Source organism: Taudactylus pleione, unplaced genomic scaffold (assembly GCF_031769625.1).
Source record: "Taudactylus pleione unplaced genomic scaffold, aTauple2 ptg000936l, whole genome shotgun sequence".
NCBI lineage: Eukaryota > Metazoa > Chordata > Amphibia > Anura > Myobatrachidae > Taudactylus > Taudactylus pleione.
The window spans coordinates 695,949-720,424 of record NW_028285337.1 but is presented as its reverse complement, the minus strand read 5'-3'; the positions used below and the strand labels follow the sequence as shown (position 1 = coordinate 720,424).

At 44.0% G+C, this 24,476-nt stretch overlaps 1 protein-coding gene across 2 annotated transcripts in view; it reads left to right on the top strand.

Moving 5' to 3' along the window:
- Positions 1-2,122: 2,122 nt before the first annotated feature.
- The window catches only part of WDR47 (WD repeat domain 47), a 104,698-nt gene continuing 82,344 nt past the window's right edge, over positions 2,123-24,476 (top strand). The window contains exons 1-5 of one of the 2 annotated variants that reach the window (XM_088459804.1): positions 2,123-2,303; positions 12,250-12,416; positions 13,850-13,933; positions 14,748-14,832; positions 19,492-20,294. In XM_088459804.1, coding sequence (XP_088315930.1) covers positions 12,259-12,416; positions 13,850-13,933; positions 14,748-14,832; positions 19,492-20,294 — 1,130 coding nt within the window. In that variant the 5' untranslated portion in view covers positions 2,123-2,303; positions 12,250-12,258. Of the gene's footprint in view, positions 2,338-12,249; positions 12,417-13,849; positions 13,934-14,747; positions 14,833-19,491; positions 20,295-24,476 lie in introns of both variants that reach the window. The other variant, XM_088459805.1, reaches the window with a different exon arrangement.

The following is a 24,476-nucleotide window of genomic DNA, read 5'->3' as shown; positions in this document are numbered from 1 at the left end:
GGTGGAGAGCCGATCAGTGGCGCTCCTTCTCCATGCAGTGCCCGGAACGGCTGGGGGACAATGGAGCCAGGTGCCCCCTTCAGGGCTGGCGCCCGGCGGCAAATGACTCCATTGTCTCCAGGAGTTCCGCCACTGTATTGAGACATTCAGGAAAAAATTAAGTAGTAAAGTGAAGTAAATTGTGATTACCTGTCATCCTTAGGCTCAGTTATGTGATGGGGACAGGTTTGTGCTTCTGTTTGCACACATATTTACATTACATTGACCACCAACCTGAGGCATCCCTGTAAGTGTCCCGAGCAGGGGCAGAACTATGGGAGACAATGGAGGTCCCTGCCTCTGGGCTCAAGCACTTAAGGGGCACCTCCTCCATTGCCCTCAATATATTCACCCCACTTAGGACTTTAACTATGTACCCGGAGTGTACCGTCATGGCTGCCCAAAACATGGCACCTCTTCCTGGCACCTGAGAAGCCTCCATACACTAGTGGAGAGATCCGTGTCAGATCATCAGCTGCCGCTTGCGTCTATTTGTAGCCTGTCCCTACTCATTGGTGTCGCTGCTCCTCAACAGCTTCTTTTGTCAGTGTGACATGTCCGGTGCCCTCCTCACCCACACCTCTCTATCTCACTCCTCCCTGGTGAGTGTATCTGCAAGCAAAATGCTACATTACAGTGTCAGCGGCTGCGACAGGGGGCACCAAATTATAACTTGCCTCCGGGAATCTGGGATGAATTTACGCCACTGGTCCAGAGGCACCCCAGGGTGCCACTGCACACAGTTTGGGAAACACTGCTCTATATATTACATACTGAACATAACACCCTAATACATCTACGTACATAGAAAACATTCTAACTATACTACATGACTAGTATCCCATTCCATGCCCTTAACATTTCCATCCTCTCTCCCATTCTGTATGTAATTGTGGGGCCCATTTATTAAGGATCGCATTTTGCAATGCGATCAGGGCATGCAGTACCGCCCATGATCGCATTGCAAAATGCGATCATACCGGCCGAATGTATGACCCGGCACATGCAGGAAGACGGGCTCCGAAAAGACGCTCTGACCAGAGCGCTCGCTCTGAATCAGTGCCCTCCTACCTTAAAATGGAGCGGCCTCCTGGCCGCTTGCATAGCTGTGGGTGACCACCCACAGCATATGCGAGCGGCCAAAAAGATGGTCGCGATGGTCAAGACCATCGGACTTGCGACGAGACCCTGCGGTAGGGTCTCATTGCCGCAAGCCCTGGAGTGATTTTGGCTCTATCAGAGCCAAAATCACTCCCACTGACATCACTAGTGATGTCAGTGGGGCCGGACTCTGACGGTAGGCGTTCCCATGGGAACGCCTCCGTCTGGCAACCACGCCCCCGGCACGCCCACTAAAGGGGGCGTGCTGTCACTCACCATCGACAGCACGCCCCCTTTAGTGTGAGACCCAGAACGACGGCTTGGCCGTCGTTATTCGGGTCTCGCGCATGCGCACGACGGAGCTCCCTCCTGCGCATTGGGGGAACATCGACCTGCTTGCGAGCGTCCTGCGCTCGCGAACGGGTCTGAATGACCCCCAGAGCCCGTCCCTGCGATGTGGCCGGAGCGCATTCCGGGCTGCTGTGCATGCGCAGTCCCGCGGACTGCACACAAGCGGCGCCCATTGCCGGCGGAGGTATCTGGAAGATCCCTCCGCCGGCTGAAATGCGGGTAAGTGCCCATAGGACACAGCGGCTAACGCTATCTTCAGATAGCGTTAGCTGCTGGGGTCAATATCGGGAATGTTTTGCATTCCCGATATTGATAAATTTTGCAGCATCACATCCCCCATAGAAACCTATGGGGGAGGCGGCTGCTGGCGGCAATGGAGGGATCGCAGCAGGTATCGGAGATACCTGCTGCGGTCTCTCTTTCATACATTCGGGGGATACTAAGTATTTGAGGTAAACCTGTTTTCGGGGAATTTACCTCATATGCACTTTGATAAATGGGCCCCTGTATCACATACCACACACTCCGCTCTAGCAGGCAAATGTGCGGGCAGCTCAGCCCGGGGTCCTCAGGCAGCGCAGTGTGATTGGTTACCGGCACATCAGCTTGACAACCGCAACCCAAGAGAACGGAGACGCAGCAGCCGCAGGGACAGAGCACTGACTGCGGCCCGGGCACCGGGGGCTTATCCTGGGCACAGACACCGGGGCGGGGCGCTGCTGTCACACACTCAGCTGACCGGCTGCCGACACAAAGCGGTCACACCAGACGGGGCTCTGGGACACCGAATCGGGAAGAAAGGAGAGAACCAGGTACCAGGGGAGGCGGCGGAGGAGGAGGCAGGAGGTATTGGCTGCACAGCATCTCTGTCTGTCTGATCTATCTATTAGACCACCCATACTCATGCCTAGTAACTTATTCTTGTTATGTCAAAGCTTCATATATTTCATCTTGTTTCCTGTAATAACCTATGATTGTGGGGAGAAAATGGGTAACAACTATGTTTTGTACATTAGAGTATGTAATATCTGCAATTGGTACAGTCACATACTGTACTTACGTGAAGCAAACATTATTTATTGAGTCATTAAAATGCAGTACATATTTATTGGGTGCTCGGTACATTGCCCGATGCATTTATACCAATTTGCATATTTAGTAGTTTTATACCTTTTAAAGAGCTCATCTATTTTTCTATCACTACCTGCCCATATCCATGTCATTGGAATGATCTGATTCCTGTGTGAAGTGTATGTTGTGTTCCTTCATGGAAACTCACATATACTGATACACTGGCCCTGATACTGTGTTATGATCAAGGGAGTGACCAAGCGGCAATATAGTGAGCTGACTCTTTATATGTGATCAGTTGGATGAGGGGCCTGCCTGCCATATAGTGATCCCTCCTTCATAGGGGGTGTGATGGAAGAACAGCAGCTGAGGCGGACTCCCCCTTCCAAGCTTTCCACCCCCCAGTTATGTCTTCTCTTTCTGTGAAAAGGTTACTGCCAGGATGTCATTTCCTTTGTTGCATTTTGCTAGAGAAGATTTCAGCATTGTTAAATATTGCTCTCCCCCCCACAATAGGATTGGAATAGTCCTGCTTTCCAAGTAGGAGATTCAGCCTTTTCAATTATTTAAGGCACAGTGTGTAGAGTCGCTTTATTTTTTTGGAATTGAAATGAACAGACGGTAACTGTTTAGTCTCTGCAGAAAGGATCATACGAGTCAGAGCTTTACTCTTTCTTGTCACTTAAAGTGTGATAGGGTCATTTACAAACCGCACGCCCCCCTTCATTGTTTTTGGGAACATGCTCCATTATCTGCTCCTGGTTGTGCCCCGTGAGAACAATAAAATGTGTTCTCCGACCTCCTAGCATTTTAGGGACACTATTTATATTCATTTACATTTTTAAGTTGTTTTCTTTAACTACTCCCCATCTAGACTCATTTATGGCTAATAAATAATGCAGGGAGATTGAGACTGTAATTATTACGCCAATTTGTGTATTTGATAGACAGTACATGGGTAGAAGTGTACCTATAAATGTGCTTTCCCGAAGCTGTGCAAATGGAAAGGAAAAGAGACCCTTTTTATGGGAACTCGGATACTGTGGATAATTTAATTCCTTTTGCAGGAACCCTACTGAAATGTAAAGGACCCTGCTCTAAATGCATTTTCCCTGATCCTTTATTTTATTTACAATAAATAGCCCCATCCTGCAAAATGAAATATACAATTGCACTGCAGCGTAAAAGTGAGTAAGTTGGATGGACCTACCCAGTGATCAAGAAGGAACGCCTGCCGTCTGCCCAACTCCTTATAATGGCTATGCTGTCATTTTATCTGGCACTATAGTGCTGTCACTATGCTGTCATTTTATCTGGCACTATAGTGCTGTCACTATGCTGTCATTTTATCTGGCACTATAGTGCAGTCACTATGCTGTCATTTTATCTGGCACTATAGTGCAGTCACTATGCTGTCATTTTATCTGGCACTATAGTGCTGTCACTATGCTGTCATTTTATCTGGCACTATAGTGCTGTCACTATGCTGTCATTTTATCTGGCACTATAGTGCTGTCACTATGCTGTCATTTTATCTGGCACTATAGTGCTGTCACTATGCTGTCATTTTATCTGGCACTATAGTGCTGTCACTATGCTGTCATTTTATCTGGCACTATAGTGCTGTCACTATGCTGTCATTTTATCTGGCACTACAGTGCTGTCACTATGCTGTCATTTTATCTGGCACTATAGTGCTGTCACTATGCTGTCATTTTAACTGGCAGAACCAATTGATAGGAGTAAAAAACTAGGCACATATGTGCAAAACTATTCATGTGATCTTACAAGTGATCATTTGCGCTGTGGTTCTACATTTTTTAATTTTTATTCATATATTACCTTTACTCAGTAGTAACAGTTGTGAACCATTGGGCATAGTTCAATTCACTGTCCAGTGTTCTCCCCAGAAAATGTTTCCAGCCGGGTAGGGGTCTTCGCAATAATAAAATGGTTTTTAACCCTGACCATTTTCATAATCAAAGTCTGTAGGATCTCATCCCTCTAGTGATATTGGCATCACGTTATTTTGTGCTGGCACCACAGAATGTATTTTTATACAGCTCTCAGATACAGCGTCCCCTCTTGCAGGCTCCAACAATACTGTCCCCACAGAATTATTTTCAGCTCCTACACAGACATAGAGTGGACACAGGTCTACTCTTTTTAATGTGTTCAGACGGCTGTTCCCGCCCAAACAGCTCACCCTTGCTTTTATATAGGGGGAGGGATCTCTGCCCTCCAACCTTACACCACCCTGTACTGTTACGGGCTCGAGCTGCACCACCCGGCACTGGCCCCTGCCCCAATGCGCCACATCCCCCTACTGCCTGGCACTCCCCCTCCCCCCCTGCCCCAATGCCTCGCTTCCTGTCGGCCAGAACCCTCACTAACGAGTCCTTATTGCCAGCGGACACGGATGCCAGATGGACTAGGAGCCTCCGATGGGAAGAACATGTGTCGTTGGCGCAACTTGCCGTCACATTCAGCATCCGTGGCAACGAGGATACATTGAGGGTGACTGAGCAACAGGGGACGCGGCGCATTGGGATGGGGGGCAGTGGCAGGCGGCGATAGCTGTTTCTTGCCGGGTGGACCACCCGCAAAAAACAACCTGGGGAGAACACGCTGCTGTCATAAAAATTACTGTACATATGTGTCCACATACATCTAACCTCCAAGTGCTACTAGTTGCGTTCCACATAACGCGTGAGCGCTGTGTGAATCCGTAGCGCTGAGCATCTTCTGGTGCGACTTTTTACCTTCCAATATGTCTTATTCCCACAGAGATGTGAGTAGGACGCACAAGCAGCTTCTGCTGATTAAAATGATATGAAGCATGCCTATGTTCTGTGTGCTACTGCAGGTGTATGTGCATGTGAAAAGCTACGTTACAGTGTTACAGCTGCTGACACTGTAACGTAGCATTTTGCATGCAGATACACCCGCAGTCGCGCACACACAATACGGGAATGCTGCATATCATTTTAATCAGCAGATACTGCTTGTGCGATCAATTCGACGAATAAGGTAAAAAGTCGCACCAAAAGTCGCTCGGCTCTACTGAGTCATGGCACGACTAGAAGGGCTGTTTAACGTGCAAGGGGGCTAGATGTATGTGGACACATCTGTGCATATGTGTTTAATTCAGATACATCATCAACAATTAAGGAACGAACAATCATAAGCATTACCAGAGTTTCCATTCTGTTTATTTTAAACATTATAATATTAGTAATAAGAGTGTTGCTTTGCTATGCCGCTTGTTTATCCACGCAACAGCCAACTAGAGTAAACAGTATGACATTCCTCCCACATTGTATACTGAAGGAAAGCTACTTTCAGCTCAGTAAATAGGTCACTGCATAGCAACTTGTTTGTGATACTTACTTAACCTCTTTACATGCTATTAAATTATTAGTTTTTGTACACCAAGTGGTGCTCAGCTTCATAAAGTTTAACTGTTAATTATTTTTGTTGTCACTCTTTATTCATAGAACCTGTAATAAGTCATAGAACCTGTAATAAGTTTGTAATATTTGTCTATAGGTCTATTCTATGTTAAACTGTCACTATAACGTGGATAGAATGTGACTTTTTTTTTTTTAACCTTAAACCTTGAATATTTCAATATGTTGTTAATGGATGTCAACTGGGACCATGTTTGTCTTTGGTTGTCTGGTCTACTTCGTTACATTGTTCAAAAGTTGATTGCTGTACACTGCCATATTTGAAAATCTGTTCCACATTCCATGTCGGTAAGGCTCTGCAAAAGTTTAATCCCGCAACACACATGCTCTCCTGAGATTTTATGCAAACGTAATCGGTTTTACAGGGAAGCGAAAGGATTTGTGGGCCAGGATGGCGGCATCTGTGGAGGTGCAACAGTTTGCACCACTGAGTGAGAGGAGTAGCGTGGATTGGGAGCGTTCTTTGGTGAGTGCGTATAGTATTGCCCCCACATTCAAAAACAAAATTTGAGTTTGTGTGATAGGTATATATAAATGACGGGCGAAGAGGGTGTTCTAAGGTTGCAGGAGGGGACATAGCTCTTTTCCTGGCACAAAAAGTTTTCGACCATCTGTGAAGAGGTGAAGAGAATTTCTCATTCTATATTTTGCACTGTCCAGTTTTGATGTCCCCTGATTCAAGGGATTCATTTAAGATGTTAGTGATGCTAAGTTAAGCTGTATTTTAGGAGATAAACAGAAAAATGTAAATGAATAATGTGAGAGCACCTGCAGTGGTTGTATGCTGGAGTTATAAGTGAATTTTCATTGCTTGTAACCTGCATATTTAAGTTGTGTAGGCACAAACTCCATGTTCCTGTGGGCAGTTATAGTGGACCGTGAGATGTACTAAAATGACAAGTAGACACATTTGCGCAATAAAGAAGTAGTGCGGTTTCGCATTTTTCATGAGGCTTATAAACGGCCTTTACTGACTGCTGTTAAGAGGAACAATCATTTATCAATTTATGCTACTTCCTTTTATTCCCTTTCTTTACCATATCACATAGAAAAACATCACAAGCAGCTAAAGCTGAGTTTATAGAGCTTTTGTAAGTCAATGTGAAATACATTTGTAACTTTCATATTTTCTAATGTTTGCCCTGGATATTTAAATTGTTGGTCATTTTGTGGTGTGTTGGCCTCCAGTGTTCCTGCCCGCTGATGATAAACATTGGGGTGTAAAGATTTCCTGGCTAAATGTGAATGCCACATAAACAGCACTAGACACATTTAGTTGTTTGCTTTGGATCTGGGGTTCACATTGTTTACTTATTGTATCATGACATAAGTGTAAATACGTTTTGTCCAAAAGTGACTTGTTACTGCTACCTGTGCATGTTTTTTTGTAATCTGGTCTAAAAGACTTGTTATGGGGGTCTAGTACACCTAATATGGAGTCACATAACGGTAGTGATTGCTCCAGCCTCTGCTTTTGTATGCCCAAGGCAACATGGAAATACAGATGTGTCCACATACATCTATCCTCTGTACGTTACAAGTGCGGTTACACATAATGCGTGAGTGCAATGTGACTCTGTAGCGCTGAACATATTTTCGTGCTACTTTTTCCCTTTAAATGTGTCTTACTCACACAGCTATGGGGATAGAACGCACAAGCAGCTTCTGCTGATTGAAATGATGCCTTTATTCTATGTGCGACTGTGAGTGTATCTTACAGTGTCAGCGGTTGCCATGACTAGAAGGGCTGCTTCTAGCGCAAGGAGACTAGATGTATGTGGACACATCTGTTTGGTCTGATTCCTCATAACAAAACTGTTTTTGAGTGTACAACACTGAATAAAATGTCGGTTCTACTGTAAATAATGTATGATCATACTAATTTATTATAAAACAAAATGGTCTTCAAAATGCTGCCTTTCATGTTGGAATGAACTTTCCAGTACATGCAAAGGTGGTATTTTATTTCAGTCCAAAAACATATTGGTAGGTTAACATTAGTGTTTGTTTATTTTTGTGGTGGAGGTTTTAAATTGTAAACTCATCTAGACCAAGGATGAAGTGCAGGGCATATACATAATAATCTCTATACAACAAAGATTTCCTCCTGATGTACAAAATAGAGAAGCAACTGAATATTTGAGATAGTTACCAGAAAATGCATATAAAAAGATATGTAAAATGTCTTTGCTGCACTGCTAAGTGGACAGTTTCTTCCAATATAAGTTATTGATATAAAGAGAGCAGAAGCACTTTCAGTTTTTTCAGAATAGACTCTCAAAGACAGACAGACAGACAGGAGAAATGTCCCAAATGTGTATGTTCTGGTGGTAAAGTCACTCACCGGCCTGTAAGCATGACACAAACAGACAGGAATTCTTTACCATGCAATTTCTATGGATTTGATTTATTTTATTGCTCTTTTTCGTGCATGTAGTTTGTCCCTAGAAGTCTCAATGCCATGGAGAATCCCTCTAAAGTAGGGGTGGGCAATAATCGTCCCCCCCAGCTGTTGTAAAACTACACATCCCAGCATTCAATGCCAAAGTTTTGCTATTTGGCCATGCTAATACTGTTGCAGGGCATGCTAGAGGGCCACTTATTGCCCACCCCTGCTCTATAGGAAGTTAAAAAGAAAAAAAAGAAAAAAGAAAATTCACAGACCTTGAGAAAAGTTCAATTTGAAACGTGTCAGTGGGGAATACATGTGGAGTCTAATCAGAATACTGTATCCAGTTACAGGTTGAGTCTCCCATATCCAAAATGCTTGGGACCAGGGGTATTTTGGATAACGGAATATTCCGTATTTTGGAATATTTGCATTTCATAATTAAAAATCTTGGGAATAGGATCCTAATATACACACAGAATGCATTTATGTGTTATATATACCTTATGCTCACAGCCTGCAGGTCATTTTATACAATATTTTTAATAATTTTGTGGTTTAAGCAAAGTTTGTGTACATACATGAAATTCATTTATGTTTCATATACACCTTATACACACAGCCTGAAGGTTATTTTATACTGTATTTTTAATAATTTGTCCCTTAGACAAAGTTTGTGTACATGAAACCATCAAAAATCAAAGGTTTCATTATCTCAGTCATGCCAAAATTATTCCGTATTTCGGAATATTCCGTATTTCGGAATATTTGGATATGGGAGACTCAACCTGTACCATCTTAGCTAGCTTGGGAGCATCAACTTGCTTGATGAATTTTTTGGGCTTAGAGTCTGGTCTACCTTATGACAGCCCTAGATGTGGAAATATTATGCGTTGTTTTTTTTTTAATATGAAATAAGTGTTTTTTTTTTTTTGTTTTTTTTTTTTTATAAAAGGTAATGTAAGACACTGGATCCCCCTTCCCTTTTTTTTTTTTCTTTTAATTTATACTTCTTTGATTCTTTTTGGTATTGAGACTTCTGGAGACAAACGATATATTTGGACAAAGACAAATAGATGCAATAAAATATACAGAAACTTCAAGTGAAAAATTCCCTTCTGTTTGTGTCATGTGAAGAACAGGTGTGGGACATTTCCACCAGTATCTACACAAGGGTATTTCTTCTTTCTGTTTGAGGGCCTATTCTGAAAATTCGAAGGCATGTTTTATGTTTGAAAGAAGCCTCACATTAAAGAGTCATATACAAGGCATTCACACAATTTTATCTTTGTGAGTGTGATATTCAGGGTGTGCACAAATAATTACTTACAGTGTTACATTAAGTGTTTCTGCTCTTTTTATGTGTTTGAACTTTCAAGGATAGTAACTGCACAAGTTGGTGGTGAATAAACGATGAGTTTGATGTATGAATCTAGTGTATTAATATAGGGCTGGATTCAATTAGCCTTGCTAATTTACCGATAAAAGGGGAGTAGCCTCAGACAATTCAATTAAAAGCCCTTTTCTTTGCACGAAAAATCCACAGCTAACGTGCGTTCTCTTGTATATTCCAGGATAAGTGCCCGGAGCTATGGGTTAACATGTTGGCGCTACCCGCAATAAGGGCAGTCTGCGGGTTAATTACTGCCGCTAATTGAATCCGGCCCATAGACTTCTTCTTGCATCATGACAGACATGTTCATACTCTGGGCCTGATTCAGAGCCAGACGCTCTGAAAGAGCGCTCGCTCTGTATCAGGGTGTTTTTTTTTTTTTTTTTTTTTTTGGAGCGGCCTCCTGGCCGCTTGCATAGCTGTGGGTGACCACCCACAGCTATAGCGAGCGGCCATGATGATGGTCGCGATGGTCAAGACCATCGTGACCATCGGGCTTGCGACAAGAGCCTTGTGGTAGGGTCTTGTTCATCGCAAGCCCCAGAGAGCTTTCGGCTCTAACAGAGCCGGAAGCTCTCCACTGACTTCACTCGTGATGTCAGTGGGGCTGCCCCCAAATGGCAAGCGTTCCCTCGGGAACGCCTCCTTTTGGGCAGCCACCCCCCGGCACGCCCACCAAACAGCTCACCCCCTTTGGTGCGAGACCCATAGCAACGGATTGCCCGTCGCTAGCCGGGTCTCACGCCTGCGCACGACGGAGCCGGCTCCGTCGTGCGCATGCGCTGTGGGCCACCATCGACCTGGTTGCGAGCACTCAGCGCTTGCGACCGGGTCTGAATCAGGCCCTCTGTGCTATTAGAGGATCCTGCCTATTTACTTATTAACTTGGTCTGCGACTCCAACTGGCTTCCATTATCCTCAGTGTAATACCACTGCCCCTATCCCACATAGCTTTGTCCTCACTTATATTATCACACCAGTGTTTATAAATATCCTAGATATTTAGGGCCAAATGTAATAGGATGTCAGTTTTAGTTTGTGCTGTGACTTGCAAATTCAATAGCCTGCAAACTTTTTAGCTCGAGGCTACTGCATGGATCAGTGAGATCCGTGATGGCTTCTGTGTGTGTTTAAAACAAAAAAAAATGATGTGCACCCCCTCCCCAAAAGCATAACCACCCCCGGGCATTATAAAGCCTGTCATGGTTCTAAAAATACAGGGGCCAAAATGCGTAGGGGCCCCTGTATATTAAGAACCAGCACAGAGCTTTGTTGAGCTGGTCCTGGTTCTGAAATATCAGGGGACAAAATGAGTAGGGGTCCCCTGAAAGTTCTAAAACCATCACCGAGCTGGTTTTGGAATTTTCGGGGGAGCCCTACTCGTTTTGTCCCCTGATTTTCCAGAACCAGGACCAGCTCAACAAAGGCCTGTGCTGGTTCTTAATATACAGGGGCCCACTATGCATTTTGGCCCCTGTATTTTTAGAACCAGGACAGGCTTTATAAAACCCGGGGCTGGTTATGCTTTTGGGTGGGAGTGCACGTCATATATATATATTTTTTTAAATCATTTAAAACCTTTTACATATGTGCATGTTCCTGTGTTAATCTGACCTGCTCCGGATATACTCGCTAGCCTGAAGCAGGTCTATTATTTGGGGACTTTTGGGTATTTTTTTTTTGCGAGTCTAAAACAGAGACCCTATTACATTGGGCGAGTTGATTGTTTTCAATGTGAAAACATCTGGAAGCGATTTTGTGAATGGAGATTTTTAGTAACACTTAAAAAATTTGAGTTCTATTGAACTGACACCCTATTACATTGGAGAGTTGTGAAAAACTGCGAATTTAGCACAAAACTTGCAATTTACCAAAACTGACACCCTATTACATTTAGCCCATAATGCTGGTTAGAAAGGTCCAGCCTATTGAGACACTCTTGTGTCAATCTGACTGTTCCTCAAATTTTGTACATTTTGGTTACATTTATTCTGATCAGTTCTAGAATGTGCTTAGAGATATTTCCTCCATGATCACACCCAAAACACGCTATGTTTTCTGATAGAGTGTGTATGGTTCTCAAACTGTAACAGTATAGCTTATGTGTCATAGCATGTAACCGATGACTGGCGTGTTTGGATAGTAGCATTTTATATAAACAATCATAGCTCTATAGAATACAGTTTTTCTTTTAACCACTTGATACACAGAGAGGCACGTTTTACTAGCAATGTTAACACAGTCTGCAGTGCTTTTTATTAAGGAAATAGTAATTTTCATTGTTATTCTTATTAATTTGTAAGCCAGTTTTTTTTTTTTTTTTTATCGGGTCATTTTACCCAGTTGAGATGCTATACCTGATTTATAGATGTGACCAGTGTTTTTAGGCTAATTTTATGGAGACCAGAGTTGAATATACCTTGTTCCCTTTTCAGACCATCACAATGACGGCAGAAGAAACTGTAAATGTGAAAGAAGTAGAGATTACTAAGTTGATTCTAGACTTCCTCAATGCCAAGAAGCTGCACATCAGCATGCTGGCCCTGGAGAAGGAAAGTGGAGTAATAAATGGGCTGTATTCTGACGATATGCTTTTTCTCCGGTATGTCACAGTACAAACAGTATGCAAGTTTTTATTATTATCTTTTTTCTAAAAAGAGAAATAAATTTGCTCCACGGTTAAATATTGAAAAGTGGTTATTATAGTGTTTCCGCACCCAAAGCAGGGTTGCCAATATATTAAATGATTAACACTTAGGCAAGTGTTCTGGCCCCCCACTTTCTGTAGCTTTCTAATACCTCTGGGTTCCAGACTGTCCGTGGTGGATCTGAGAGTGCTTGGAGGACTCGTCCTGGATGGATCAGGTTTCCAAATGTTGGTGACAGCACATGTCCCCCTGTTGTGTACTCTTTTTCCCTCTGCTGCTTAGGTGTGCTAGGAGTGGCATCTATCTCTCCAGTGCAAATACCAGGGGGTATATAACCTTTTTTCTTTGGGAGTACATCGCACAACAGAATAATAGATACAGGGCAAGCCTGGTTTCTCTATAGTACTGTATTTTCTTGATGATAAAGTATATTAAAATTTTAACCCATGAAATACAATTCATTTTATATTTTTGTCTCTCAACAAATAAATCCTCCTTTGTACAGTAGTTTCACATCATCATTGGCTTTTACTTAACATACTGTAAATTCGTTATAGGCCTAATTCGTTTTGATTTCTGAGCATTTTCTTTTTGTAAAAGTGTGTGGATTTTTAATTTTTTTTATTTTGACCATGACCATTCTCCAGACACATAAACACAGATTTTAGGTGATGCATTTTTACGTTCAACAGCCTGAAAATGAAGGAACATCTGCAAACTTTATGATAACACTGTAGAGAAACATTGGAGCTTTGGAAAGATGAGTCTAGAGAAGCCACAATTTACATTGTACAAAGAAAAATAAAAACAGGAAATAGAAAGGAAGCAATTGAGAAGTATTAAAATGTAGTGTTCATTCTAGTACCCTGCCTCCTTAACAATCCGTGCAGTTCCTCTTCCTGCCTAGGGTGTCGCTCTCTGCTCTGGTGCTTCTAGCACACTCTAGTCTGTATCTCAGCAGTTTGTTGAATCAGCTGAATGTGCTAGAAGCACCAGAGCAGAGAGCGACACCCCAGGCAGGAAAGAGGAACTGCTCGGGTTGTGACAGGTGCAGGGTGCTAGAATGAACAATAAAAATTTAATCTGAAAGGAAAACATCACATATTCATGATACTATTGCTTTTTGTATGAAATAAACATGATTCTTATATAGATTAACTGTAAATTAAACTTTTTTAAAAAAAATTCACTGCTGTTCTTATCCAGAAGCCACATTATATGTGCTTTGCAGTAATGTTCCTCACACATCCACAAAATAAATCATTTAGAACTATTTAAACTCATGGGAAGTTGGACAAAATGATTTCAGGTTACAATACTAATATGAATTTTCTGATTTATGTGTAATATGTGCCATGGTGATTTACTTTAGTTTTATTATTTACAGACAACTGATCCTCGATGGTCAGTGGGATGAAGTCCTTCAGTTTATCCAACCATTAGAGTGCATGGAAAAGTTTGACAGAAAGAGGTGCATTTTATTTAGTGTTCTATTTGATTGTTATGAATGTAATAGGCTGCCTTTCACCAAAGGCATGGAGATGTCTACAGATATATAATATGATGCAATAAATACATTTTTGCGTTTGATATTGGAGGCTAATGATGCATCTGGCTTAAGCTGGGCATCCACTATACAATTTTCTGTCAGTTATCTGTGGAATCTGGTTGGTTGGAATGAAAACCTGGTAATGTATGGGAGCAAATGACAGTCGATCATATGGTTTGAAACACTGAAATAAGGACAAAACATTGTTCAAATTTGGTTAAATTTGTGTGTCTTAACAAATTTGTCTGAACGATCATTTATGGCTATTTTCCAGTGTTTGTGAACAAATGGACAATTGTCATTTCATCGCATACATTACCAGGTTTTCATTCCAACCAGACAGACATCTGACAAAAAATTGTATAGTGGATGCCCAGCTTTACAATAGAGTAGGCACATGACCTTTTCCCACCAACAGCTACAATTGTTATTCTGCTGCCTTTATGTATGAAGTGTTCCCCTCACCTCTTATACAGTATTCTACACAATTTGGGCACGGCCATCTTTACTTCTGTTTCATGAAATTTACTGCAATGTATCATGATCCTCTCACTGTACAGCTCTTCATACATGGTTATAAAGCATATGAATTGTAAACAAGGGATAATCATATGTGTAAAAAGAATTGTGTGTATATATGTGTAATTTAGAATTGCATCTTCACTGTGAGAAATGTAAATGCGTATTTTAGAAAAACATTTTTTTTCTTCAACTGTCTGATGTTTGTTCTGTTTAGGTTTCGGTACATAGTTCTAAAGCAGAAGTTTTTGGAAGCCCTGTGCGTGAACAATGCAATGTCAGCAGAAGAGGAGCCACAGCATGTAAGATATTAATTAGTACTGTGTGGGGATTTATCCCAGAGCTGCACTGGAGAACATTCTGTTTCATCTCTCCACCAGTTTGGTATTTTGTTTTTTTCTTGAGTTTTGCAAAATTCACTACAATCAGCAAAGCTATATAAAATGTGCTTGTTATTTTGATTATCTTTTTCCTTTTTGTGAGCTACATCAAACAAAACAAATGACATACACACCATAAAGCATATGAAAATTGTATTGTACAGAGCCACAAAGTAACACAATTATTAATCAGGGCTATGGGGAGATGTACCAGAGCTTGCATTAACTTAGGAGGAAGTTAAACACCTGTGGCAAGGTCACCATTATAATGTATCAGCCTGGAAGGGTATCTTGTATATTTGTTATTTGTACTATTTTGTTGCTTTTTGATTTGAAACTGAGCATTTTTGATTATAGTGGTTTATGTCCTGATGTTCCTTTTTTATACACGCAGAAATTATATGTAATGTCAAAATCTGCAATGCCATATTTAACACTGGAGATTTTAACTTAAGGATAGGGACACATGTCACTTTGACACTGTTATAAATTCTACACTGATCAACCAGTTCAGTTTACTGAGTGAAACTACCCCAAGAATTTGCAGAATGATCAGGGAGTATGGAATTTATTTAACAAGCCATTGGGACCTGGTAAGCATTCAGAAACTGCAATTTCCACATGATTATACTAGATAAAGTAACAAGACTTTTTATTAAGCTTCTAATGCAGAAGATATTGCCAATTTCTCCTGCGTTCTGGTAAGTAATGGAGTTGCGCCTGTGCTATTTATCAAGCTTAACTACAGCAACTAATGTAATCTTCTGCTCCTACGTTTGGGAAGAGGGCCTAATTCAGAGATGAGTGCATTTAGCATCGCTGCTGTGTCTTTGGATGCAGCAGCAATGCTAACATATGCTAAGGCATACAGTGCATCCGGAAAGTATTCACAACGCTTCACTTTTTCCACATTTTGTTATGTTACAGCCTTATTCCAAAGTGGAATAAATTCATTTTGACCTTATAATTCTACACACAATACCCCATAATGACAACGTGTAAACAGTTTTTTTGCGATCTATACAAATTTTATAAAAAAACTAAGAAATCACATGTACATAAGTATTCACAACCTTTGCTCAATACTTTGTTGATGCACCTTTGGCAGTAATTACAGCCTCAAGTCTTTTTGAATATGATGCCACAAGCTTGGCACACCAATCTTTGGGCAATTTCACCCATTCCTCTTTGCAGCACCTCTCAAGCTCCATCAGGTTGGATGGGAAGAGTCGGTGCACAGCCGTTTTCAGATCTCTCCAGAGACGTTCAATTAGATTTAAGTCTGGGCCACTCAAGGACATTCACAGATTTGTCCTGAAGGTACTCCTTTAATATCTTGGTTGTATGCTTAGGGTCATTGTTCTGCTGAAAGATTAATTGTCGCCCCAGTCTGAGGTCAAGAGCACTCTGGAGTAGGTTTTCATCCAGGATGTCTCTGTACATTGCTGCATTCATCTTTCCCTCTATCCTGACTAGTCGCCCAGTTCCTGCCGCTGAAAAACATCCCCACAGCATGATTCTGCCCCACCATGCTTCACTGTAGGGATGGTATTGGCCTGGTGATGAGCTGTGCCTGGTTTCCTCCAAACATAACGTCTGGCATTCACGCCAAAGAGTTCAATCTTTTTTTCTCATGGTCTGAGAGTCCTTCAGGTGCATTTTGGCAAACTCCAGGTGGGCTGCCATGTGCTTTTTACTAAGGAGTGGCTTCTGTCTGGCCACTCTACCATACAGGCCTGATTGCTGGATTGCTGCAGAGATGGTTGTCCTTCTGGAAGGTTCTCCTCTCTCCACAGAGGAATGCTGTAGCTCTGACAGAGTGACCATCGGGTTCTTTGTCACCTCCCTGACTAGGGCCTTTCTCCCACGATCATTCAGTTTAGACGGCCGGCCAACTGTAGGAAGAGTCCTGGTGGTTCCGAACTTCTTCCATTTACGGATGATGGAGGCCACTGTGCTCATTGGGACCTTCAAAGCAGCAGATATTTTTCTGTACCCTTCCCCAGATTTGTGCCTCGAGATAATCCTGTCTCGGAGGTCTACAGACAATTCCTTGGACTTCATGCTTGGTGTGTGCTCTGACATGCACTGTCAAGTGTGGGGCCTTATATAGACAGGTGTATGCCTTTCAAAATCATGTCCAATCAACTGAATTTACCACAGGTGGACTCCAATTAAGCTGTAGGAACATCTCAAGGATGATCAGTGGAAACGATGCACCTGAGCTCAGTTTTGAGCTTCATGGCAAATGCCATGAATACTTATGTACATGTGATTTCTTAGTGTTTTCTTTTTTATAAAATTTGCAAAAATCTCAAAAAAACTTTTTACACGTTGTCATTATGGGGTATAGGGCCTGATTCAGAGCCGTTCGTAAGCGGCCACTCGTTCGCTCTGAGCGATGTTCGCACAACTGCGCATGCGTCCTAATGCACATGCGCAAACCAGTCATTGCGGTCGGAAATCGTGTGCTCGCAAAACAGCGAGGGGCTGCTAATTTGATTGACAGAATGTACCGTTTGTGGGTGGTAACGGGAAGGTGCTTGAAAACGGGGGAGCCTAACGGTCAAAAGGGCGTGTAATGGGAGTGCATAATTAGTAAAGGAGCGTCATCGACCACGTCACTTGGTTGTCTTTTAGCCTGAACTGCTCACTGTGATTGCGGTAGGATAAACCTACCACAAGCACTGCGAGCAGTTCAGATGCCTTTCGATGTTCCCGATTAATCTAATAAATACCGGAGATGACGTGTGATGCGAACGGCAAAGGGGCATCTTTACAAAATAGCGAGCGCAATTTTCGTTCGCTCTTTCAGACATAGAGGCGTCAACAAACCGCAAAGAGCGAGCGCTTAATTTAAATAGCCGGCCCCTTTTTTGGAACGTCCGCAAATATCGTCCGGCTCTGAATCGGGCCCATTGTGTGTAGAATTTTGAGGACAAAAATGAATTTATTCCAGTTTGGAATAAAGCTGTAACATAACAAAATGTGGAAAAAGTGAAGCGTTGAGAATACTTTCCGGATGCACTGTATGTCCAAGCTCACATTTCCAAACTTAAGTCAGCGCATGCGAACATTAAATAAGAAAGGCTAAGTCTTTGTAAATACAAAAGAATTACAGAAAATACTGGGTTCTTTTTCGCAGGGACATCAGTTTATCAGAAGTGTAGTCCCTGTTACATGTGTATGATAAATAACTTTAAACAGTAAGTGATTTGCAGTTTAACAAGCGTTGATATGGATAGATGATTACTGCAGTTTATCTCAAATATTGATAAATACACCCCTTAGAATATTATTTCCAGCATTTTTCATTATATTTGTGTGAGACCAATGTTTTCCAACAGTGAAACAAAGTCCAGTGATGTGTGATTATTATATGACAGGCTTATATGAAAGTCTCCACAGTTGCACACTAGAGATGAGAGGAGGCCCCGCCCCCTCAAAGCTCTTAGAGAGACATATAGCCCCACCCCTCCTTCCTCCAGCCCGCAGCACACCCACAAATCACTGTACATATCAACTTTGTCCACCTCTTTCAACTCTGCCTGTTGTGTCACTCAGTGCAACTGTACCTGCCCCAACTCACTGTATCCTCACCACCAGCTCTCTGCTGCACAGACACCACTGCCTTTCTTGGGCACATATCCTCATATATACTGTAACTCTGGAGGGGGAGAGGGATAGAACGGTGGTGACAGAGAGAACAGGAGTAGGAAAGAGAGAGAGAGACAATGGGGGAATATGGATAGAAAACGTGGGTGGGGGAGAGAGAATGGAGGAAGAGAGAGGGAGAACAAGGTGGTGGAAGAGAGCGAGCAAGAAAACTGGGATGGGGACCGGGACAAGAGCTAGAGAAAGGGAAGAGAGAGACAGCGAAAACTGGGGATGGAGAAAATTGAGACGGAACAGGGGATAAAACAGGGAATAGTGGGTGACCCCTGCAACGGTTTCTAGCAAATGACCGGTCTGAAATACTAGTTTTTAGTAATTTCAATCTGAGTCATCGATTCAGACCTCATACTGTTGCTTGAAAGGGTGTTTTGCTAGGTATGCACTATGCATGTTTTTTTCGTTTGTACAGCTGATGAACGATATATTGTTAACTGAATCGACTCGTGTACACACAATATATATGTGCATAGCAGATGTGCTATATTTTGCAGATATATTGTGCACATCTGCCGATGTGTATGGGAGACTAACCGATCAACCTGTTACACTGACCGCAGGAACTGTCGACACTGACATCACAACTGATCGGGCAAATTTAATTAGCTGCCCAATTGTGAAGTCGGGCTAGACATATCGAGTGGCCGATTGGTAAGTGTGCATGCTTACCAAATTGGTAGTACGGTCTGTGTGAAGGTTGGCCAGCTGCTGGGTCGCTCGTGTGTGTGTACCCAGTAGAAGCCTTGCTTGCTTTCTTAGTTGAAGAGGCAGTTTGCAAATCGAAGGTTTAGTAAATACTACTATTATTAAGGATGGTCGATATTCCACTGTAGAAAATTATATAGGAGGCAAATTGTAAGTAAGTGGACACAAATTAAACTTTTTTTTTTTTTTTCTGTTCTTTTGCAGATGGAATTTACAATGCAAGAAGCCGTGAAGTGTCTCCATGCCCTAGAGGAGTACTGTTCTTCTAAGGAGGATTATAGTAAGTTGTGTCTTCTGCTCACACTGCCGAGGCTCACAAACCATGCAGAATTCAAGGACTGGAATCCAAGCACCGCACGTGTGCACTGCTTTGAAGAGGGCTGTGCCATGGTAGCTGAGTTTATCCCTGCTGATCGAAAACTAAGTGAGGCAGGATTCAAGGCTAGTAATAACCGGTTGTTTCAGCTCATCATGAAGGGCCTGCTGTATGAGTGCTGTGTGGAATTCTGCCAGAGCAAGGCCACTGGGGAAGAGATTACAGAGAGTGAGGTCCTGGTTGGAATAGACCTCCTTTGTGGTAATGGATGCGATGATCTGGACTTAAGTCTTCTTTCTTGGCTTCAGAACTTACCTCCTAGTGTGTTCTCTTGTGCCTTTGAACAGAAGACCCTAAATATTCATGTTGACAAGCTCATGAAGCCCAGCAAAGCTGGCTATGCTGATCTTCTTACCCCACTCATCAGCAAACTCTCCCCTTACCCTTCCTCACCTATGAGACGCCCACAGTCGGCTGATGCATATATGTCACGCTCACTTAACCCAGCCCTGGATGGGCTAACGTGTGGTCTGAGTGGTCATGATAAGAGATTGGCTGATCCTGGAAGTAAAACCTCTCCCATGTCGCATTCGTTTGCTAACTTTCACTACCCTGGAATGCAGAACCTAAGTCGTAGCTTAATGTTGGAGAGTTCGGATTGCCACAGTATCTATGAAGAGTCTTCTGAAAGGTATTTGTTAGACACGCATGGGATGTTTGTGTATGCTAAAGATAAACTCGTCCAGGCAACCTGACCAGATCCAAATAGGTAATATTGATTCTATGTCAATGTCAGGCTGTTTTGTTAATGTTTGCTAATACTTGACAACCAATAAGACATTGTCTCTCATAAGTCTGACTACACTAGATTGCTAAGCTCATATTTGATAGGTTGTCATGGTTTATAGCCCGTTGATGCCTTTTGCTTCATGCACAGAATTTAAACCAAGCTAGGTATAACAATATCCTCATAATAGCATGTCAGCATAATACATTTTCTAAACTTCACTTTCTTAACATAAATTAAATAGCCGGAAAAAAAAATAAATGAAAATGTCACTTCCAAATGGGTATAAGCTTCTCCGTTCTGGCATGAGGAAACTTAGATATTTCCAGAATTTGGATTTTGAAAACTAGCTCCTTATTTGGATGTTTAGGTCAAGTAAATTATATCCCAGTGTTCTAGAGCTTTCTACAATTTTGGAGAAATACAGAAATGTCCTCATACACCTAGCATCTTTTCGCCATGTGTCATGAGACACTTGGTGCAACTTGGATGCTCCGCCCTGGTACGCACGTGTAATTTTTCCTTAAATATAGCATCTTAGTCACATCGTAGCCAGATACAAAGTCGCTCACAGTGTACAAGGGACACTAGGGTATATTTACTGAGGTGTGGGTTTTTATTAGAGATGAGCGGGTTCGGATTCCAGAGATCCGGACCCACCTGAATTTAGCAGAACCGAGTCGGATCCAAGCAGGCTCGGAGTTTCCCGTCTGACTCAGATCTCGAAACCGAGGCAAAACGATAGTCTGAAATCTCGCGGTTCACGAGCTTTCGTCTCTATGATCAAAGTAGTATATAAGGGACCACGCGACGGACGCCATTTCCACTCCGGCTGTGGAGACTGAACAGGGAGGGTGGATAGTGTAGGGCTGGTAGAGGTGCTGGTGCTGTCTGCTGTGTCCTGGTCTGATGACTGCTGATCCATTCTGGGCTGTTGCTGTCACTGTGCTGTCTGCTGATCCATCTGGGATGTCTATGCTGTCTGCTGTGTCCTGGGCTGGTGTTTTTCATGTCTGCTGTGTCCATCTGGGCTGGTGCAGAACTGCAGATGCATCTGGGCTGGTGCTGTGTCTATCTGGGCCCAACTTCTGGACTCCAAAAAAAAAAAAAAAAAGAGTCCAAACATTTTTTTTACTTTAGTGTCTTTTATATTTTTCTGTGTGCGTGCGTGTTAGGCTTAACCGCAGTATCGCACAAGATCCAGCCAGCAACGCAAGTTGCAAGCTATTGCTGCCCGACTCCAGTCGTGATCTATCTGTGCTCTGGGCCCAAGTTCTGGAGCATAAAAAAAATTAAAATAAATTGTCTTTTTCTACTTCAGGGTCCATAGGGGGTCCACAGGGTTGACCTTGGGGTATAGCTGGATCTGGATCCACGGGCACCACGCAGTTAAAGCTTTAGCTGCTCCCAGGATGCTCTTGGGTCCATCCTCCTCTATACCCCGCCCCCGAGCCACAGGCACCTCAGTTTCAGTTGGTGCCCGGCCGGAGTCGGGTCACTCTGCGCAGCCCCCAAAGCTTTTTAATTTAAAAAAAAAAAGAGCCTGTTAGTTTTTATTTTTAACAGGGGCTCTTCAGTGCGGCAGCGAAGGACTGTCTGTATTGACGCCCACGCTGCCGCTCTTACTCCACGCTGGTGCAACGACGACGGCATCGCACTGGGGATCGCGGCGGGAGGCCAGAGTCCGTACTAGCCGGACTCTGGGGACCTCCCTGGACTGCTGCCGGAGCCGCCGGGGAGAAGGTAAGCCGCGAGTCGCCGATTAGCGGCAGCTCGCGGGTCTTACTATAAATGCAGTCCTTTGCCCCCGGTTCTAGGGGACAGACCGGAGGCTGCTAGCGGTGGCGGCGGGCTCCCCCTCTGCGGAGGTATACCCCATGAGACCACTAGACCACCAGGGATTTCACATGGCAAGCGGGAAGCCGGCAGCCCTGGGGTTAATAGCTAGCCAGGGGAGGAAGCCTTCCCTGTTTAGCGGCTCCTCCCCTCAGCTCAGCGCGCCTTTCAGCTCGTAGTCTGGCGTCGCTGAGCTGCAGTTACTCGGCCACTCCTCCTCTGAGGTCTCTGGGGGCCATTTTCTGTGTGGCAGCGCAGATCTCTCAACCTTATTCCGGAACGGTCCCCCTGTGTACCTCTCCCCCAATCAAGGACAGTGTACACAGCGCTATAGCCCTCCCAGACACTGAATCTGGGAGGTTGATTGTAGTGGAAAGGTGCAGTGAGTATATCTTCCTGCATGGTATGTGACTTTTGCTAGTGCTGCTTGTCTGTGCTTATTTCTACTTACTGTCAGCTTATACCTATCCCTTTACTTCTCCTATAAGCCCTACAGGTGTTTGGGGGAGGGGCGTTTCTACAGACCTCACCTATATAAATCACGTATTTGTGAGGTCCGTCACATACAGTTGTGTGCTACACAGTACCATATTGTGGGCTGTTGTTCAGCACACTGGTGAGTGTGCTTGATTCTGCTCTGTTGCCAGATATATTTATTTATATAATATATTTTGTCATGTCGGAAGAGGAGGTTGAGCACTCCGTGGCTCTGGTGTTGGTCTCCTGCGGACGCTGTTCTGCAGGAGTGGATAGGGAGGATTTGTCGCAGGATGGCCTGTGTAGGCGGTGCCAGGTGGTTCCTGGCCCATCAAAACCTCCTATGACACAGGAACCACCATGGTATATGCCCCCCAAATAGGTGTGTGACTTGGGCATTAGGCCCAGGTTACTAGAGGACCCACGTATTTGCCCTTTAGTGGTTTTGGCCTAATGCCCAGGTCACTCACACCTATTAGGGGGGCAGATACCTTCATTGAGCTGCGCATTGCACAGGGGGACCTCTCCTGGGGGCACTGCACAGGGGGACCTCTCCTGGGGGCACTGCACAGGGGGACTTCTCCTGGGGGCACTGCACAGGTGGACTTCTCCTGGGGGCACTGCACAGGGGGACTTCTCCTGGGGGCACTGCACAGGGGGACTTCTGGGGGCACTGCACAGGGGGAGCTCTCCTGGGGGCACTGCACAGGTGGAAAGTCATATTACCGGAAAGATCATCGAGGCATTAAAACATGCATTTAAGAGGCTTGTGGGGATATCTGATGCTGTTGGGGGTATCAGATCTGCATTTTAGGGGCATGTGGGGATGTGTGGTGGCATGTGGGGAGGTCTGAGGCATATGGGTAGCTCTAAAGCATAAATTATGATGGAACCCAGAAATGGTCAGGTAGGACCCTATTTTTTTAAAGTGGTGGGTCCCTGGGACCCACAAATTTTGTCGCTCACCGCGATCACTGTGCACACCAGCGGTATCTGAGGTTTGCTATCCTGCAACATCACTACCAGTTTCGGGCGTTGCCTTTTGGCCTTTCCACGGCTCCGAGGGTGTTCACCAAGGTGATGGCAATTATGGCCGCCCATCTTCAGGGCCAGGGTATACGGCTGCTGCCATATCTGGACGATCTTCTGCTGGCGAGCTCCCCGGAGGTACTTCTTCGACATCTCCACCTGACCATTGCTTGTTTTCAGGCACACGGGTGGTTGATAAATTGGAATAAGTCATCTCTGATCCCATCACAACGGATGGCCCATTTGGGAGCCCTTCTGGATTCTCGTTAACAAAGGATTTTCCCGACTCCAGAAAAGGTGTCCTCCCTATAACTGAGGATACACAGTTGCCTGAGCAGTTGCAGGGTGTCGGTCCACTCGGCAATGAGAGTCCTGGGGTCCTTGGTGTCGGCATTCGACATGGTGGAATTTGCCCAGTTCCATTCCAGGCCCCTGCAGGGGCAGATTCTGTCCGAATGGAATGGGTTACCTCACTGGATCCGATCCCAGATGCTGGTCTTGTCCCCGGAAGTGCGCTGCTCTCTAGCTTGGTGGCTTCAGCCAGCTCATCTCATCGAGGGTCGCCCCTTTTGGATCCCGGACTGGGTTCTGCTCACGACAGATGCCAGTCATCGGGGTTGGGGGGCAGTGACCGGCTCGTTGTCTCTTCAGGGCCGTTGGTCTGCGGAGGAAGCAGTTCTTCCCCTAAACGTTCTGGAGCTGCGGACCGTGTACAGGGCTCTGCTGTCGTCAGGCACCGCTCTT